The sequence below is a fragment of the Nerophis ophidion genome, unplaced genomic scaffold (assembly GCF_033978795.1).
Source record: "Nerophis ophidion isolate RoL-2023_Sa unplaced genomic scaffold, RoL_Noph_v1.0 HiC_scaffold_30, whole genome shotgun sequence".
Classification (NCBI taxonomy): domain Eukaryota; kingdom Metazoa; phylum Chordata; class Actinopteri; order Syngnathiformes; family Syngnathidae; genus Nerophis; species Nerophis ophidion.
This window is the reverse complement of record NW_026906952.1, coordinates 1,396,549-1,417,110: the sequence shown is the minus strand read 5'-3', so window position 1 is coordinate 1,417,110 and position 20,562 is coordinate 1,396,549. Positions and strand designations below refer to the sequence as shown.

The following is a 20,562-nucleotide window of genomic DNA, read 5'->3' as shown; positions in this document are numbered from 1 at the left end:
AAAAATCACTTCATATTCTCTACTGCTCACTAGTGATACCATATCTGAGTTATTGTGCAGAAAAATGGGTAAATAATTACAAAAGTACACTTCATTCACTAACAGTGTTACAAAAAAGATCAGTTAGAATAATACATCATGTTGGATATAGACAACATACAAACCCTTTATTTATTGAATCAAAGATACTGAAATTCCACCACATAGTGAATTTGCAAACAGCTAAAATTATACACAAAGCAAACTATAACCTGCTAGCCAAGAATATACAACAATTTTTCTCAAAAAAAAGAGGAGAAATATAATCTTAGAGAAAAATGTAATTTAAAACATTTGTATGCACGTACGACACTTAAGACCTTAAGCACATCAGTATGTGGAATTAAATGATGGAATGCATTAAGCAAAGCAATCAAACAATGTACTAATATCATCCACTTCAAGAAACTCTTCAAACTTCAAGTCTTTACAAAGTAGAAAGAAGAAGAACCATGATAATAAACATTCTGAATTTATGTCATCAATCCATTCATTTTCTAGATGTTCTTACTCATCTCACCATATGAAATGGAACTTACTTCACTGAGAGTTATTTATTTATTTTTATTGTGATTACTTATGGAGTATATTGTCAATAAATTAAGAACTGGAAGTGAACAAAAGTTTTAGCAACTGTTATGTAAAAGAATCAATCATCAATCAATCAATGTTTATTTATATAGCCCCAAATCACAAACGTCTCAAAGGACTGCACAAATCATTACGACTACAACATCCTCGGAAGAACCCACAAAAGGGCAAGGAAAACTCACACCCAGTGGGCAGGGAGAATTCACATCCAGTGGGACGCCAGTGACAATGCTGACTATGAGAAACCTTGGAGAGGACCTCAGATGTGGGCAACCCCCCCCCCTCTAGGGGACCGAAAGCAATGGATGTCGAGCGGGTCTAACATGATGCTGTGAAAGTTCAATCCATAGTGGCTCCAACACAGCCGCGAGAGTTCAGTTCAAGCGGATCCAAGACAGCAGCGAGAGTCCAGTCCACAGGAAACCATCCCAAGCGGAGGCGGATCAGCAGCGTAGAGATGTCCCCAACCGATACACAGGCGAGCGGTCCATCCTGGGTCCCGACGAGCGGTCCATGCTGGGTCTCGACTCTGGACAGCCAGTACTTCATCCATGGTCATCGGACCGGACCCCCTCCACAAGGGAGGGGGGGGACATAGGAGAAAGAAAAGAAGCGGCAGATCAACTGGTCTAAAAAGGAGGTCTATTTAAAGGCTAGAGTATACAGATGAGTTTTAAGGTGAGACTTAAATGCTTCTACTGAGGTAGCATCTCGAACTGTTACCGGGAGGGCATTCCAGAGTACTGGAGCCCGAACGGAAAACGCTCTAAAGCCCGCAGACTTTTTTTGGGCTCTAGGAATCACTAATAAGCCGGAGTCTTTTGAACGCAGATTTCTTGCCGGGACATATGGTACAATACAATCGGCAAGATAGGATGGAGCTAGACCGTGTAGTATTTTATACGTAAGTAGTAAAACCTTAAAGTCACATCTTAAGTGCACAGGAAGCCAGTGCAGGTGAGCCAGTATAGGTATATGTGTATGTATATATGTATATAAAGGTATATACAGTATAGGTATATATGTATGTATATATGTATATAAAGGTATATACAGTACAGGCGTAATGTGATCAAACTTTCTTGTTCTTGTCAAAAGTCTAGCAGCCGCATTTTGTACCAACTGTAATCTTTTAATGCTAGACATGGGGAGACCCGAAAATAATACGTTACAGTAATCGAGACGAGACGTAACAAACGCATGGATAATGATCTCGGCGTCTTTAGTGGACAAAATGGAGCGAATTTTAGCGATATTACGGAGATGAAAGAAGGCCGTTTTAGTAACGTTTTTAATGTGTGACTCAAAGGAGAGAGTTGGGTCGAAGATAATACCCAGATTTTTTACCGAGTCACCTTGTTTTATTATTTGGTTGTCAAATGTTAAAGTTGTATTATTAAATAGAGGTCGGTGTCTAGCAGGACCGATAATCAGCATTTCCGTTTTTTTGGCGTTGAGTTGCAAAAAGTTAGCGGACATCCATTGTTTAATTTCATTAAGACACGCCTCCAGCTGACTACAATCCGGCGTGTTGGTCAGCTTTAGGGGCATGTAGATGCTGAAGAGTACAGGGCCAAGGACCGAACCCTGGGGAACTCCACACGTTACCTTAACATAGTCCGAGGTCACATTGTTATGGGAGACGCACTGCATCCTATCAGTAAGATAAGAGTTAAACCATGTCAGGGCTGAGTCTGACATACCAATTTGTGTTTTGATACGCTCTAATAAAATATTATGATCGACGGTATCGAAAGCAGCGCTAAGATCGAGGAGCAGCAACATAGATGACGCATCAGAATCCATCGTTAGCAATAGATCATTAGTCAATTTTGCGAGGGCTGTCTCAGTCGAGTGATTTGCCGTGAAACCGGATTGAAAGGTTTCACATAGATTTTTAAAAGCTAAGTGTTCATTTAGCTGCTCTGCAACAATTTTTTCGAGGATTTTCGAAATAAAGGGAAGGTGAGACACCGGTCGGTAGTTTACCATGAGGTCAGGATTGAGGTTAGGTCTTTTAAGGAGAGGATGAATAACCGCTTTTTTGAATGCTAGGGGAACAGTGCCCGAGGAAAGTGATAAGTTTATAATATTTAGCACTGATGGACCTAATAATACAAAAAGCTCCTTGATAAGTTTCCCAGGAAGTGGGTCAAGTAAACATGTTGTTTGTTTTATTCCATTTACACGTTGTAACAATTCTTCTAGTGTTATTTCATCAAAACGAGAGAAACTATTTTGGATATTTGCAGTATCCGCCGTATATACAGTCGTATCTGTGTTACTATAACCCAGTTGTAGCTGAGACGCATTGTCTTTAATCTCCTTTCTAATAAGTTCAATTTTCTTATTAAAGAACTTCATAAAGTCATCTGCCGAATGGGTGGAGCTACTGGAAGGAGTCCCTTGTTGGGTTAGCGATGCTACTGTACTAAACAAAAATTTTGGATCGTGTTTATTAATGCGGATGAGATTTGAGTAATAATTAGTTTTAGCTAAGGTAAGCATGCGTTTATAAGTTATTAAACTATCACTCCATGCTTGATGGTGCACCTCAAGTTTAGTCGTGCGCCATTTGCGTTCCAGCTTTCTACATAATAATTTCTGAGCTCTAGTTTCTTCAGTAAACCATGGCGTACGCCTTTTTGGAGCCTTTTTTAACTTCAGCGGTGCTATGTTATCAATGGTTTCGCGCAGGGCGTTGTTAAAGTTGTTAGTGAGGTTATCAATAGAGCCCACAACTTTGGGAACGGTGCCATTACCGAGGGCAGTAGATCAGCAAGAGTCGTCGTTGTGGCAGCATTAATGTTGCGGCTGCTATAGCAGTTTTTATTATTATTAGTTTGCCGAACATGAGTCTGAACTTCGAATTTTATAAGGTAATGATCGGACATTACTTTAGTATACGGGAGTATCATAACTTTGGAAATGGTGATACCTCTGACAAGCACTAGGTCTATCGTATTACCGCTGCGATGCGTCGGTTCATTTATTATTTGTGTAAGACCACAGCTATCAATTATAGTCTGGAGCGCCACGCACGGTGGGTCCAATGGGGTATTCATATGGATATTAAAGTCCCCCATTATAATTATATTATCGGCGTGTGTCACTAAATCAGCAACAAACTCTGAGAATTCACTAATAAAGTCCGAATAGGGCCCTGGGGGGCGGTAGATAACGGCCAGGCACAGAGGCAGAGGTGTGGCAGACTTCATAGAAAGCAAATCAAACGATTTATATTTATTATTTAAGTTAGGACTAAAGTTAAAGTTTTCGTTGTATATTAGTGCGACCCCCCGACCCCTTTTAAGGGGACGGGCAATATGCGCATTCGTATAGTTAGGTACACTCTGAGAGTTCAGAGTGTACCAAACAAAACAGGAAACGTCCTGACCTCAATTTTGTGTACAAGGCCTCATTTCTGAGAGTACAGAGTGTACCAAACAAAACAGGAAACGTCCTGACCTCAATTTAACTCAGTGTGCCAAACACTGCACATACAGGAAACAGATACTTGAGCAACAACGAGCATAACAGGAAACCAAGAGTAGTTCAGCATAATTATTCCTAGACACGAGACACATAGCAACAGTCGTCAGTCAGTAGACTGACCAATCAGATAACTACTGGCACAGTGTATATAAGCTGCTGTACAACAAACTCTCAGACAGATCGCTTTGGGTTTTACTGGTACTACTGTTCAAGTGTACTATACGATCTCCACTCTCTGCAGACTGCGTTCAATAAAATACTTCTACTTGACTCAACTCCTGCCTCCTCAAATTGTGTTCCTGCTCCCGGCCCGGGTGAGACGGCACAAAAAGTGTCTCTCAACATGACGAAGCCCCAACAAGTTTTACTCTAACAAGAGGAAGGCGTGCTTAGGCAAGATTTGTTTTGTTTCACATTTTTCCTCACCCACTTTGTTCTGATTGAATGTCCCGAGTATACCAACAGATACAACTACCAGTTATATATTCACAATAATAAAAAAGAAAAAAAATGCATGTTCCAGTTAGTAGATATTTATTTTAAATGCAAAAAAACACTCCCGAAGAAATTGCACTGAATTTTGTTTCAGTTCAATTAACAAAAAACAACGAGCTAGCCAGGAGTTGAACCTAGAATTTTCTGGTCCGTAGTCAGACGCGTTATCCATTGCACCACTAGCTCCGTGCCCTGTAATTTCGTACAGGTTGTATATTGTAAACATCTTAGGCCAAAGGAACACACAGTTTACATGAGGCTTACTACCAAAACAGGGCTTTACTGACTGCTTATGTTGGACTTTAAAATCTAGTGACCTTCTATTTGTTGCAGCCTGGGCCTTCACCAGCTCTACCTGTTGCAGCTAACCTCCACTAAAAATTAAAACAAAATGCTTCTGGCAATATTTTGGGGAGCATCCAGCTCAGAGTTGGCAACTTCGGGAGAGGAGCGTCTTTTTTGGTCGAAACCTTTTTTGTTGATGACAATGTAAAACTGGCCTATCTGTCAAAAATGAGCTTTGGGTTCAAGCACTTGGGGAGCTTGAACTTTGACAGTTCCCAGCTTGTCACTGAACATGCTGACTAATTCACTTTCACCTGAGATTGCCAATATGGATGTTATCTCAGATGTTGGACATATCAGCATATAAAAGGTCCTGGGTAGCTCAGTTGGCAGAGCATCAGACTTTTAATCTGAGAGTCCAGGGTTCAAGTCCCTGTTTAAGTGGCTGATGCTAACCTCCTTACACTTCTCAAAAGACATCCCTTTGCCCCCCTGCAGCAGTCCTTGTAATCTATATTTGATTTAAATAGTTTTCAACAGCGATTGTTTTTTTCTCTATTTCATTTGAAACACTGAAACTAAAAACCTCCCTTATATCAACTTTACTTCAGGTGGCAGAGCGTTTATCTGAAGGATTAAAAAAATTGCTTTAAACTCAAAATGTTAGACAGTGTATCCGTATGAAAAAGTTGTGGTTAATATTTTGCTGTAGGTGTGTTAGATGCACCTTCACCTCACACTGAGCACAGCTTTATTACTCTCAGTTTCAAGTTATACAGTCCAAGACAAACCTTAAGGCAACACATTTGTGTTTGAAACAGCCCGATGTAAGGCTCAGTTAAAGACCGTTAAACCACGTAACGGTTGTCCAAATTAAAAATGGAGGAAATGTTTGTAACAACTGATACTAGGAGTCCACCAGCAAGGCTGGCAGGCCAGGGAGAGCATTTCAGTATTGTAAGAGCCACAGGAGGCTTATTAGTAATAACTACCATTTTAGAAGCACGTATATTTATGCTGAAACCCAGGATCGATCCAGGGAGCATTGGATCTTCAGTCTGACGCTCTCCCAACTGAGCTATTTCATCTATACAACACCTTCTTGGGTTTACACATTCAAATGTAACCAAGGTCTGCCCTATTGGTGTCTTTTGAGGGGTGGAAGGAGGTCTTTCCAAGGGGTCTCAAAGTCTCGTATTGGTCAGCAGAACAGGTACTTGAATCCCAGAAGCTCAAAAAGAATGTCTCACGCTCCATGACTGAGCATTTCAGGGTCTCTAAAAAATGTACCAAAATGCTTCTGAAGAATGTTTTACTACCGAGAATGTTATGATTATTGCAAACATTTGGCAGATTTTTCAGAAATGTTCAAAAGTTCTTAGCAGGCTAATAAATAAGTCTTCAAGTGAAGATGAAAAATGCTGAAAAGAAAAGCAGTTTAAGCGTCATGACCCGGAATTGAACCAGTGTTGCTGTGACCACAACACAGAGTACTAACCACTATACCATCACGGCTGTTCCTACTCATCTTGATTGATAATGTGTTTGCTCTCCTGATGTCTAATGTTAAACCATCTGCTCAAGCCACATTCTGTTTGAACGACATCATGGAAGAGAATCTCAATCAGTGTGCTAATACTTGATGTTCTGGGGAAATATTTAGGTTTTACTCCATTGTGGTGTAAAGAACAACTGCTAAGATGTAAAATAGTCACATTTATATTGTTGTGCTCACCTTTTTCCTCACCCACTTTATTCTGATTGAATGCCCCGAGTATAAGAACAGATACAACTACCAGTTATACATTCACAATAATAAAGAGAAAAAAAATACATTTTTCAGTTTGTAGATTTAGAAAAGCCAAAGCAAAGTAAACTCCCCCCAAAAATCGCACAGAATATTGTTTCAGTTGAGTTAACAAACAACAGCACGCTGGCTAGGAGTTGAACCTAGAATCTTCTAGTCCGTAGTGAGACACATAATCCATTGCATCACTATCCCTACAGAAAGAAACATCTTACTGTAGGACAGGTTGTGTTTCGTAAACATCTTACGCCAAAACAACACACAGTTTACATCCTCAGGATGTAAGACATTATTTGGATTCTTATTTGAACCACGTCACACAGAAATGTAATGTATGAATGAGTGAGAATGAGGGAGGGACAGTTTTTGGGTTGGTGCACTAATTGTAAGTGTATATTGTGTTGTTTATCTTGATTTAATCATTTAAAAAAAAAAGAGTAATCCTTCGAGCCGGATTTGAACCAGCGACCTAAGGATTTCAGCATGAGCAACTACAGTCCTCCGCTCTACCAACTGAGCTATCGAAGGTTGGGGTCAAACAATACTAATTCTGATTTTTGAGTCACATTATTATCAAGCAATTAATCAATCAAAGTTTACTTCTATAGCCCTAAATCACAAGTGTCTCAAAGGGCTGCACAAGCCACAATGACATCCTCGGCTCAGATCCCACATCAGGGCAAGAACAAACTCAACCCAATGGGATGACAATGAGAAACCTTGTAGAGCAGTGGTCCCCAACCACCGGGCCGCGGCCACAGAATACATTTTTATTTATTTATTTTTTAATCACAGTCAGTTTTTTACTGCATGCCACTGGTAAGCGCACGGGTGAGAAGAGGTTTTAAAATGATTAGCTCCTGCTTACTTTTACCGCATGCCTTGATTAAGCGCAGGAGTGAGAAGAGGTTTTAAATTAATTAGCGCCCCGGCGCCTATTCAAGGAACTACGGTATATTATCACACAACTCTTATGCTTAAAGGCTGTTGCTATGGTTATTATCAAGTGTGCTGACATTATTTTTTCTTTGTCTGTGCAAAGCTGGCAATCCACAAGATTGCAAGCAAGTCTCTTATTAGTGTTTGTTTCCAGAACCGGCCTGCTGACTGCCAAGACCGAACATCGAGTACCGTGACGTAAACAGAACAGAGACAAGGTGATATCACGACTGTCAGGACATTTGCATTTATGTATAATTATATATTGTGTCTAGCTGGAGCTGTGAAGATGACCCCCTTCCCTCAGCGACAGCCTCAGTGATGTAACCAGGGACCTCCCAAATAAATAGAGGCAGCACGTGGGCTGGACTTTTAGAACGTAGTTTGGATCTGTAACTAGAGTACAGCCCAAAACACATCTCTCCTCAATTGAGCAAAATGTAACTCTGTCTGTGCATGATTTCTTCCTTCTCGTCTGTTTAATAGACGCATCAGTGTTTGAACCTGACACCACTATAATCTTTTTCCTCTTTTCTACTCTTTTAGCACTCGACTTACCTTCATGACCTTCTCTCCCCTCTAGTCCTATCCATGTCCATACCTTCCTCATACATCAGCTCACTATCCACTTCCATCTCTTTTCAACCAGCTACCACAATCCATAGCTGGATAATGGAGAGGTTTTGTGAAATGATACTATTTAAAAAAAGAATAGTCTAAAAGCAAAAATAAAAATGAACTACATCTCCTCTGTTCTGTACATCATTGTCCAAGTGACATTATATTGTCATCTTCCTCTTTATGCCATTTCCTCAAGGTGACAGAAAAACATGATACAACCTGCCTATCATGTGATTCTACCATGTTGGCAAAATACAAACACACAATATATTGACATATATAACACATAAAACATGGAATTAGAAGTGAACAGTACCCATCCCTACCAGCAAGTGTTGTTGTACTGGAAACTAATTTACAAACACAACTTCATCACACACAATACTCCACTATGGAATTGTTCTTATATTAAAATGAGAAACAAATCCATCTTTGTACAGCAATGGTTTGAAAAAGGCATTTGGTCACTGATGCACTTATTGAATGATAAAAAATATGTTAATATTTCAAGATTTAATTAAGTATGACCTGCAAATAGACAAAATATTACAAAATTTAAAAAGGCTTGTATTTAAAATATTCTAGTTACTGCATCTTTTTTAATTGTTTTCTATTTCTTCTTATTATTATTTTCTCTGAAACAAAAAAATACTTAAAAGTTTCCATTCTTTCTGAGATAAAAGAGTTAATCTAAATTTAAAAAAAGGATGGAATTGACCACTTAAAATTATATTATGGATGTTATTTTGCAATTGAAGACAGCACTTGTTGGTTCTGTGATTGGGAAACACAATAAACAGTTTATTTTAAGAATGTATGCAAAGTAAATCTCTGTGGGATGATGTACAATATTGGCTTTTGTCTGACACTCCAAACTTTGACTGATATTGATGTTGTTTTGGGGATGTTGAAAAAAGAAAAAAATACATAAAAAATGTTTAGAACACAATACTGGATTTATTTGATGTATCCACAAATGTAAGTTTGTAAAAACAAAATCCTTTCACAAAAACAAAAAAAAAATCTGCTATTTTCTCTCACTTGTATACTGCATAAAGGTCTGGGGACATACATATAAAACAATCACAACACAATCACTATAATACAGAGTAATAACGGTAATGAATAAAATAGATTATAGAGACCCAACAAATGAATCATAAAGTTGTTAGAAAGTCAAAATGAAAGTCTGGACAGTTTATTTCAAATCCTGCAGTTTCATTTGCTGCTGCTGTTCTCACCAGCACACTTGTGTTTCTTACACTGGTACTTAGAAGACAATCTTTCACCACACACACTGCAACTCAACACTTTCTCTCCTGGGTGTCTTCTCATGTGTGCTAAAAGGTTTGATCGGTCACAAAAGCTTCTGTTGCAGATTGAACAAGAATGTGATTTTTCACCAGTGTGTGTTCTAGTGTGTACTTTCAAACTGTTACTTTGTACAAAACCTTTATTACAGATTGAACAGGAAAAAGGTTTTTCGCCAGTGTGTGTTCTCATGTGTACTTTCAAATATTGATTTTGTGTAAAACCTTTACCACAGGTTGAACAGGGAAAAGGTTTTTCTCCAGTGTGCGTTCTCATGTGCACTTTCAAATATTGACTTTGTATAAAACCTTTACCACAGATTGAACAAGAAAACGTTTTTTCGCCAGTGTGTGTTCTCATGTGTACTTTCACATTATGACTTCGAACAAAACGTTTACCACAGACTGAACGGATAAAAGCTTTTTCACCAGTGTGTGTTCTCATGTGCACTTTCACATTGTGACTTCGAACAAAACGTTTACCACAGACTGAACAGATAAAAGGTTTTTCTCCAGTGTGTGTTCTCATGTGTCTTTTCAGATGACTATGGTTTTTAAAAGTTTTGTGAGAGTGAGAAGATGTGAAGTGAGTGTTGTCAGTGTGACATGTCTTATCATCTTTAGAGTCTTCATCATCAGTGTCAGGAGAGTGTGACGTTGTGTCCTCACTATCTGATAGTGGAGCTAAGAGCTTGTCTGCTTGTGATCCTCCACAGTGGTCTCCATCAGCTTCTGTTGTCATGTGTTGTGTTGAGCTGCTGCTTGGAGGCTCCCCCCCTCCCCTCTCCTCACTTTCACCTTTCACCTCATCATCTTCACTCTTCACAGGGACACCAGTCACTGGGAACTCCTCCAACCATTTAGGCTGACTGATGCCCTCTTCCTCCTCTTCCTCTCTAATGTGCGGTGGCTCTTGGTCCTCCTCTTCCTTTTTAATGTGAGGGGTCAGCAGGTTCTCTTGCTCCTTAAAGTGAGGGGTCAGTGGGTCCTCCTCTTCATTTTTGATGTGTAAGATCAGTGGGTCCTCCGCTTGCCCTTTAATGTGAAGGGTCAGTTTAACATTATGGGTGTGTGACATCTCGTCTTCCTCTTTAATGTGGGGGGGCTGTGGCTCCTCTCCTCCCTCTTTAATGTGTTGGGAATGTGGTACCTCTTCTTCCTCACGTATGTGGGGGGACCGTGGTTCCTCCTGCTCACGGGGTAGAGGTTCTTCTTCGACGTCTGCGGAACAGGAGAAAACAAACATTGTTTAGAAAAGTCCAGCTTTGCTCAAATCAAACCAAATCAACTTTACTTATAAAGCACATTTAATATTTACCACAAAGTGCTGTACAATAGACAGGTTAAAAGATAACACAAGGGAAACTAGCAAACACACCACAACACAAACAAAGCCCGATAGATAATAAATAAAACATAGAAACAGGTTCACAGCAGGTGCATAATGGGATGCCATAGCAGGATGGAGATCACAGAATGTTAAAGGCCATGGAATAAAAGTGTGTTTTTAAGAGTGATTTAAAAACAGGAAGAGAGGAGGCCTGTCTAACACTCAAAGTTAAGTTGTTCCAGAGCTTGCGAGTAGCAGCGGCGAAAGCTCTGTCACCTCTAAGCTTCAGCCTTGTGTCAGGGACCGTCAACAGCAGCTGACGTTACTGCTCCCCCTGATCTTAGGGATCGGGAGGGGGTGGCAGCAAGGCCGAAGGAGGTCAGAGATATATGTTGGAGCGAGGTTGTTTAGACATTTGAAAACAATCAGTAGATAAGGGATTTCCCAGAATTATCCTAGTAAATGTCTTTAAAAACATCGGAATACGTCCCAATGCTATCGCGTTTTTTTTTTAACTTGTTTTTTTTTTTCTAGTCCGTCGCTAGCAATATCCTTTCATCCTCGCTCAAATTAATGGGGAAATTGTCATTTTCTCGGTCCGAATAACTGTTTTTGTTGGAGGCTCCCATTAAAATCGATGTGAATATGTGAGGAGCCCCCACACGTGCGACGTCATCGTCTGAGACTTCCGGTAAAGGCAAGGCTTTTTCAGGAAGTACCAAAAGTGGCGAAATTTATCGTCGATTTTCTCTACTAAATCCTTTCAGCAAAAATATGGCAATATCGCGAAATGATCAAGTATGACACATAGAATGGACCTGCTATTACCGTTTCAATAAGAAAAGCTCATTTCAGTAGGGCTTTAAACAGGCAAGGTGGGAGGGCATCTGCAGGAGAACCAGAGGGCTTCAAATGACTAACCGTGTCTTTTAGAAAGGAAAAGGACACCGGCTCAAACTGATGGAAAATAGAAGAGAAGTGCAGAGGAAAAGAAAGGTCATAGGAAGGCTGAGATAAACTGGCTCTAGTTGACACAATTTTGTCAGTGAAAAAGTGGAGGCAACTTTCACAGAATTCAGAAGAAGCATCAAAACCAACAGATTTGGGAGCATCAATGACAATTTTAAAAGCCTACTGAAATGAGATGTTCTTATTTAAACGGGGATAGCAGGTCCGTTCTATTCGTCATACTTGATCATTTCACGATATTGCCATATTTTTGCTGAAAGGATTTTTTAGAGAACATCCACGATAAAGTTCGCCACTTTTAGTACTTCCTGAAAAAGCCTCGCCTTTACAGGAAGTCGCAGACGATGACGTCACATATTGATGGCTCCTCATGTATTCACATTGATATTAATCGGAGCCTCCCACAAAAACAGTTATTCGGACCGAGAAAACAACAATTTCCCCATTAATTTGAGCGAGGATGAAAGATTTGTGTTTGAGGATATTGATAGCGACGGACTAGAAAAAAAAACGAGTTAAAAAAAAAAAATGCGATAGCATTGGGACATATTCCGATGTTTTTAAACAAATTTACGAGGATAATTCTGGGAAATCCCTTATCTTTCTATTGTGTTGCTAGTGTTTTAGTGAGTTTAATATTACCTGACAGTCGGAGGGGTGTGTCCACAGCCGGGTGTTGACGGCAGTGTCTCAGGGGAGTCGACGGCAGCTTTATGGACGGCACAAGCTCAGCTTTTATCCGGTAAGAACTGACTTTTTAACCACAATTTTCTCACCGAAACCTGCTGGTTGACATTTGGTCTGGATTCATGTACGCTTGAATGCACTGTGATCCATACTAAATTTTCACCTCCGGGAATTTTAAACAAGGAATCACCGTGTGTTTGTGTGGCTAAAGGCTAAAGCTTCCCAACTCCATCTTTCTACTGTGACTTCTCCAATATTGATTGAACAAATTGGAAAAGATTCAGCAACACAGATCTCCAAAATACTGTCTAATTATGCCGTTAAAGCAGACGACTTTTAGCTGTGTGTGTGTGCAGCACTCATATTTCCTAACAGCCTGTGACGTCAAGCATACACGTCATCATTACGCGACGTTTTCAAGAAAAAACACCCGGGAAATTTTAAATTGCAATTTAATAAACTAAAGCGGCCGTCTTGGCATGTGTTGCAATGTTTATATTTCATCATTGATATATAAACTATCAGACTGCGTGGTGGGTAGTAGTGGCTTTCAGTAGGCCTTTAAATGGTCTTGAACGGAGATCTGGGGTTGTTACAGTTAGAAGATATAATCTGAGATGGATATAGTATATTCATCACTGCTTTTACAGTCATCTGAAAGGAAAGCAGGCTTTCATTAAAAATGGCAAAGGCCACACGCAGCCTGTCTTTTTTAAATGTTCTCTCTGCTATCCTACACCTACACCTGGCAGCACGAGTGACGTCATTCAACCATTAGAGCGGCGATACTTGAAAGGCACGATTGTCTCCAGTGTTCGTAAACAAATAGAGTTGAACCCAGAAACCAACTCTTCAGTATTCAGACATAAAGAGGCTGCAGAATTATCATCACGAAGAGTCGAAAAAATGGAGGAGAACAGAGCAGGAGACGAAGAATTAACCCTGCGAGAGCACAATTTAGCCGGACACTGAGTGGGAATATCAAACAGGATCGGCATATGATCAAAGAACACAGCGTCGCAAATGTCCAAATTAAAAACACACAAGCCATACGAGAGCACTAAATGTAGTGTATGCCAGTGTTCATATGTGGAACCACACACAGACTGTACAAAGTTAAATAAATCAATTACATTCAGGAAGCTCCTGGAAAGCGACTCGTCTGGGTCCAGGTGTGAATATTAAAATCACCAGCAATAAGGACAAGATTATATTTGGGCAGGATTTCAGCCAAAATTTCAGAAAAGTCAGTTATAAAGTCTTCGTGGTACTTGGGTGGTCGATGGATGACGGCACACAGGACGACATCAGAAAGACCCAGTTCAAACATGCACAGTTCCAAGCTTGAAAAGGAGGATTGCAGGCGTATCAGACGACATTTAAATTCATTTTTAAAAACCACTGCTAATCCTCCTCCTTTTCGACCAGACGACCGCGGAGAATAAACGTAGGAACACTCTGGAAGCAGAAGTTCATTAAGAGGGGCGGACTCACCGGCTCTCAGCCATGTTTCCGTCACACAGAATTGGTCAAGTCTGCGGGAAGTGAAGAAATCTTTCAGGATAATCGTTTTGTTTGTCAAAGATCTTGCGTTCACAAGACTGAACCTGGCAGGGGCCACCACGTCCAAGGCCGCAGCTATTCCAGGTGGGGCCCGACAGACAGCCCGCAGGTGGCGGGAATCCACCCCGCGCCTCCGGGGGCGGGGACAGCAGGAGCAACGGCGGCAAGCCTCATCCTCCAAACCAACGATATAGGAACAAGCCAGGAACCGATGGGATCCAGCGAGCGTGCAGGAGTAGACCATTCCTCCTTCGGGAAGCCATTGGAAGCCGGGCCAGGAGTGCCCTAAATTTCACCAGCTGGCCGCCACGTTTACCACGGCGCCGGAGACACTGCCGCTGGGGGAGAGGAACCAGGGGGCGGGAAAGGAAGGCAGGAATCCATGCAGGTGAAAAAGCTGACTGGGACGGTGAGAAGAGTCAGCTGTGATCTGACCCACACGCCTCCTGGTCCTGGAGGGATGGGAGCTTGCAGCCAATCACCTTCTCAGCAGCACATACGATGCGCTGCAGTCGATGCTTGTCCTGGACTGTGGCGCCGGGGAACCACACAGTGATGGAGGAGGTGAGGATGGACTCGATGATGGCTGAATAAAACTGCACCAGCATCTTGGTCGGCACCTTAAGTTACCTCAGCTGCCGCAGGAAGTACATCCTTTGCTGGGCCTTCTTCGTCATACACAAGCAGTGAGCTGACAGAGACGAAAATAGACGCAAACAACACAAAAACGAACAGAGCTGACAGCGAGACACAGCAGGCCAAAGCACATACTAGCGCCATCTTTGAAATACCTAAAACTCATTATTATATCAACGATCAGAGACAGAAACTCTTCATTTAACATAATGTCCTTGTTTGATGCTTCAAAACAGCTCAATTAACACATAAAAAGGAAAAGTGAAATAACAGACGGACAGGGCTTTGCTGTTTGTAACACACACACACACAGCAAAATGCGCTAATGTTAAAAGCTAATTAGCCTTCACCTCAAGCCAGGACTGCGAGCGAGCTGAGCTGCTGTTTGTTTCTAGAACGTCAAAGGGCTCATAGTGATGTTACTAGTACAAACCTTGTTTCCATATGAGTTGGGAAATTGTGTTAGATGTAAATATAAACGGAATACAATGATTTGCAAATCCTTTTCAACCCATATTCAATTGAATGCACTACAAAGACAACATATTTGATGTTCAAAGTCATAAACTTTATTTTTTTTTTGCAAATAATAATTAACTTAGAATATCATGGCTGCAACACAAGCCAAAGTAGTTGGGAAAGGGCATGTTCACCACTGTGTTACATCACCTTTTCTTTTAACAACACTCAATAAACATTTGGGAACTGAGGAAACTATTTGTTGAAGATTTGAAAGTGGAATTCTTTCCAATTCTTGTTTTATGGAGAGCTTCAGTCGTTCAACAGTCCGGGGTCTCCACTGTCGTATTTTACGCTTCATAATGCGCCACACATTTTCGATGGGAGACAGGTCTGGACTGCAGGCAGGCTAGGAAAGTACCCGCACTCTTTTTTTACGAAGCCACACTGTTGTAACACTTGTCTTGCTGAAATAAGCAGGGGCGTCCATGATAACGTTGCTTGGATGACAACATATGGTGCTCCAAAACCTTTATGGACCTTTCAGCATTAATGGTGCCTTCACAGATGTGTAAGTTACCTATGCCTTGGGCACTAATACACCACCATACCATCACAGATGCTGGCTTTTCAACTTTGCGCCTACAACAATCCGAATGGTTATTTTCCTCTTTGCTCTGGAGGACACCACGTCCTCTGTTTCCAAATATAATTTAAAATGTAGTTACAGACAGTGGTTTTATGAAGTATTTCTGAGCCCATGTGGTGATATCCTTTAGACACTGATGTCGCTTTTTGATGTAGTAACGCCTGAGGGGTCAAAAGTCCGTAATATCATCACTTATGTGCAGTGATTTCTCCAGATTCTCTAAACTTTTTGATGATTTTACGGACCGTAGGAGGCAAAATCCCTAAATTCCTTGCAATAGCTCGTTGAGAAATTTTGTTCTAAAACTGTTCGACAATATGCATACAAATTGGTGACCCTCAGCCCATTGTTGTTTGTGAATTACTTAGCACTTCATGGAAGCTGCTTTTATACCCAACCATGGCACTGAACTGTTCCCAATTAGCCTGCACACCTGTGGGATGTTCCACATAAGTGTTTGATGAGCATTCCTCAACTTTATCAGTATTTATTGCCACCGTTCCCAACTTCTTTGTCACATGTTGCTGACATCAAATTCTAAAGTTAATGATTTGCGGAAAAAAAAAAAAGGTTTATCAGTTTGAACATCAAATATGTTGTCTTTGTAGCATATTCAACTGAATATGGCTTGAAAATGATTTGCAAATCATTGTATTCCATTTATATTTACATCTAACACAATTTCCCAACTCATATGGAAACATGGTTTGTAGTTGACTGGGAGGTGTTTATTATAATTTGGGGAGAGTCCGCTGCCTGATGCTTACCTGCTAAACACCTACCTGCTCATGACGACGGTGGAGCACTGACTCCTTGCGCTCTGAATACACACTGCTGATTGGCTGTTACTGCTCTGAATATGCACTGCGGATTGGCTATTACTGTTCTGTCTGTAACCAATCAGATGGTTGTGTGGGTGGGACAATGCTGGGTGCTGTGTAGAGTACTGACAGAGACAGGCAGAACGAAGCGGAGCAGCTTGTTAAGACTTTAGATTAATATGTTCATGTGGAAACTCGTTTGGTACACCTCCGAACTGAACCGAAACCCCCATACCGAAACGGTTCAATACAAATACACGTATACACAAATACATCCCCAATCTTCACTACTAAACGTTTGAAATATGCTGACATATGTGCTGCTAAAGGTAAATAAACAGTAGCCATATTGAATGTTTGCCTTCATTTGACCACGTGAGGTAAGGAGGACGGCCTCTAGGTCACATGGTTACACCCCAGCAATTACACTGTTGATGATTGAAGAGCATTCATTTTTAAATGGTGGTGTTAAAAAGCAAATTTATCTCCATCTTTAGTGATAAATGTGTCTCCCGGATGAACATGTGTCACAAACATTGTATTAGATGATATGTGGATGTTGTGCTTACTTGGACTGTGATGAAGCTGTGAGGACTCAGGTGGTTTGTCTTCATGCTCTTCAGTCTTCACAGAGACAACAGTCAGTGGAAACTTGCTGACATCAGCCTTCTCATGCCCTACAGGACACTCTCCCCCCTCTTCCTCTTTAAAATAGGGGGGCTGTGGATCATCTTTGTCCCCTTTAAAATGTGAAGGCTGTGGATACTCTAAAGTGAAACTGTCCCCCTGCAGATGAGGGAGACCTTCTTCTTGGTGTCCAATCAGCTGATGGATGTCTAAAGGACACAAACAAAACATATTTTAACTCCTACATGCTAAATATTAAATTGTACATGAATTATAGGGCTGTGGCTATTGAAAATGTTATTAATCAAGTGTTCTACTGCAAACGTTTTAGATTAATCGTGTAACTGGATAAAACAGTGTTGCTTGGTTAAAAACAAATTTAAGCAACTATAAGACACTTCACTTAATAATGATCGGTCAATTAGTTTGAGATGGTATGAGATCAAGATGTCATCTTTAGATCAGGCTTTGTGTTTTTGACAATCACAGCCACGTTAAAAAGTTAAAGTACCAATGATTGTCACACACACACTAGGTGTGGGGAGATTATTCTCTGCATTTGGCCCATTACCCTTGCTCAACCCTTGGGAGGTGAGGGGAGCAGTGAGCAGCAGCGGTGGCCGCGCCCAGGAATCTGTTTTATGGGGATTTAACCCCCAATTCCAAACCCAATTCCAACCCTTGATGCTGAGTGCCAAGCAGGAAAGTAATGGGTCCAATTTTTATAGTCTTTGGTATGACTCAGTTGGGGTTTGAAATCACAACCTACCCATCTCAGGGGAGACACTCTAACCACTAGAACACTGAGTAGGTGGATGTAGTAGCTGTTGTAGTAGGTTAATGGCTGCACCAATATGAAGGAAATAATAGCTTTGACACACATATATAACTTGTCAAACCTGCCAGCTAGCAGGCTAGGTTTACAGCATCAGTAACCATGGTAACTGACTCTGACTTTGTCTTACCTTTCTTATTTTTGGAGGTAAAACTCTTAAGCTTTACATACTCAGGACTTTGCACTTAACCTGCTCTCTGGAATATTCCCCCGGTGACTGTGTGAGATTTGTGTAAACATGTTGATACACATTGTTACAAACATCAACCTCTCATAAATATTGTGTGTCTGACAATGTCTCCTTTTTATCAACAATGCAAAACAATCAGTGCATCATCCTCACATGACAATTAATCTTCCTACAGACAATCTATTGAAGAATAGTGTTAATAATGAATTATAAAGTTAGTAAAGATGTGAGAGTAAGAAGTAAACAAACCTGTTCTGTGTAACACAACTTGATGTTTTTCATGTTGTCGCTCCTTCTCCTCTTTTGTTGGACAAAGTTCCTCCTCGTACTCTGCTGTCGTTCTTTGGCACATTTTCACACAATCACAACACTTTACACTCACACTTGATCTCTACTTAGTGATGTGTTTTGATCACTTCCGCCTCTCTTTGTTAGCAGCTAACAAGCTAAGCTAACTAGCAGGCTAAGCTAGCTCGAGAAGCATCAAAGTGCGCTCAGACTAATACAACCGGATGCAAACAGTTATTAACGATGTTTACTCTATTTACTAGAGTGTAATAAAGGACATATATGTGTACATGGAGGCACAGATTAAGAACACTGAACTGTGACGACTGCAATAACGTCTTCACCGTCAGACGCCATCTTGCTTTATCCTCGCCGTGATTGGTTCGCGCGCAGTGTTGTCAGATCTCGCGAGAGAAACAAGTAACCAGCTCTTTTCCAAATCTCGCGAGAGGAATAAGTACAACCAGTTTTCCACCCCCGGTTTACTTCTTGTGAAAATAAAAGTAAATTTGTCCATTTCAAATTTTCCACAAAAAAAAAAAAAACACATCAATCAATCAATCAATGTTTACTTATATAGCCCTAAATCACTAGTGTCTCAAAGGGCTGCACAAACCACCACGACATCCTCGGTAGGCCCACATAAGGGCAAGAAAAACTCACACCCAGTGGGACATTGGTGACAATAATGACCCAGTGGGACGTCGGTGACAATGATGACTATGAGAACCTTAGAGAGGAGGAAAGCAATGGATGTCGAGCGGGTCTAACATGATACTGTGAAAGTTCAATCCACAATGGATACAACACAGTCGCGAGAGTCCAGTCCAAAGAGGATCCAAGACACAGCAGCGAGAGTCCCGTTCACAGCGGAGCCAGCAGGAAACCATCCCAAGCGTAGGCGGACCAGCAGCGCAGAGATGTCCCCAGCCGATACACAGGCGAGCAGTACATGGCCACCGGATCGGACCGGACCCCCTCCACACGGGAGAGTGGGACATAGAAGAAAAAGAAAAGAAACGGCAGATCAACTGGTCTAAAAAGGGAGTCTATTTAAAGGCTAGAGTATACAAATGAGTTTTAAGGTGAGACTTAAATGCTTCTACTGAGGTGGCATCGCGAACTGTTACCGGGAGGGTATTCCAGAGTACTGGAGCCCGAACGGAAAATGCTCTATAGCCCGCAGACTTTTTTTGGGCTTTGGGAATCACTAATAAGCCGGAGTCCTTTGAACGCAGATTTCTTGCCGGGACATATGGTACAATACAATCGGCAAGATAAGATGGAGCTGGACCGTGTAGTATTTTATACGTAAGTAGTAAAACCTTAAAGTCACATCTTAAGTGCACAGGAAGCCAGTGCAGGTGAGCCAGTACAGGCGTAATGTGATCAAACTTTCTTGTTCTTGTCAAAAGTCTAGCAGCCGCATTTTGTACCAACTGTAATCTTTTAATGCTAGACATGGGGAGACCCGAAAATAATACGTTACAGTAGTCGAGGCGAGACGTAACAAACGCATGGATAATGATCTCAGCGTCTTTAGTGGACAGAATGGAGCGAATTTTAGCGATATTACGGAGATGAAAGAAGGCCGTTTTAGTAACGCTTTTAATGTGTGCCTCAAAGGAGAGAGTTGGGCCGAAGATAATACCCAGATTCTTTACCGTGTCGCCTTGTTTAATTGTTTGGTTGTCAAATGTTAGAGTTGTATTATTAAATAGAGTTCGGTGTCTAGCAGGACCGATAATCAGCATTTCCGTTTTTTTGGCGTTGAGTTGCAAAAAGTTAGCGGACATCCATTGTTTAATTTCATTAAGACACGCCTCCAGCTGACTACAATCCGGCGTGTTGGTCAGCTTTAGGGGCATGTAGAGTTGGGTGTCATCAGCATAACAGTGAAAGCTAATACCGTATTTGCGTATGATG

At 41.1% G+C, this 20,562-nt stretch overlaps 1 protein-coding gene and 1 non-coding gene across 2 annotated transcripts in view; both read right to left on the bottom strand.

Moving 5' to 3' along the window:
- LOC133546498 (gastrula zinc finger protein XlCGF57.1-like) overlaps positions 1–19,008 on the bottom strand; it is a 50,814-nt gene extending 31,806 nt beyond the window's left edge. Inside the window, exons 1-2 of the mRNA XM_061892270.1 lie at positions 18,598–19,008; positions 17,266–17,532 (exon numbers count right to left, since the gene is read on the bottom strand). Coding sequence (XP_061748254.1) covers positions 17,266–17,532; positions 18,598–18,700 — 370 coding nt within the window. The 5' untranslated portion in view covers positions 18,701–19,008. The remainder of the gene's footprint in view (positions 1–17,265; positions 17,533–18,597) is intronic.
- On the bottom strand, positions 7,154–7,240 carry trnay-gua (transfer RNA tyrosine (anticodon GUA)). The gene is given in 2 exon segments: positions 7,154–7,189; positions 7,204–7,240. It is a non-coding gene; the product is annotated as a tRNA-Tyr (tRNA).
- Positions 19,009–20,562: the final 1,554 nt, after the last annotated feature.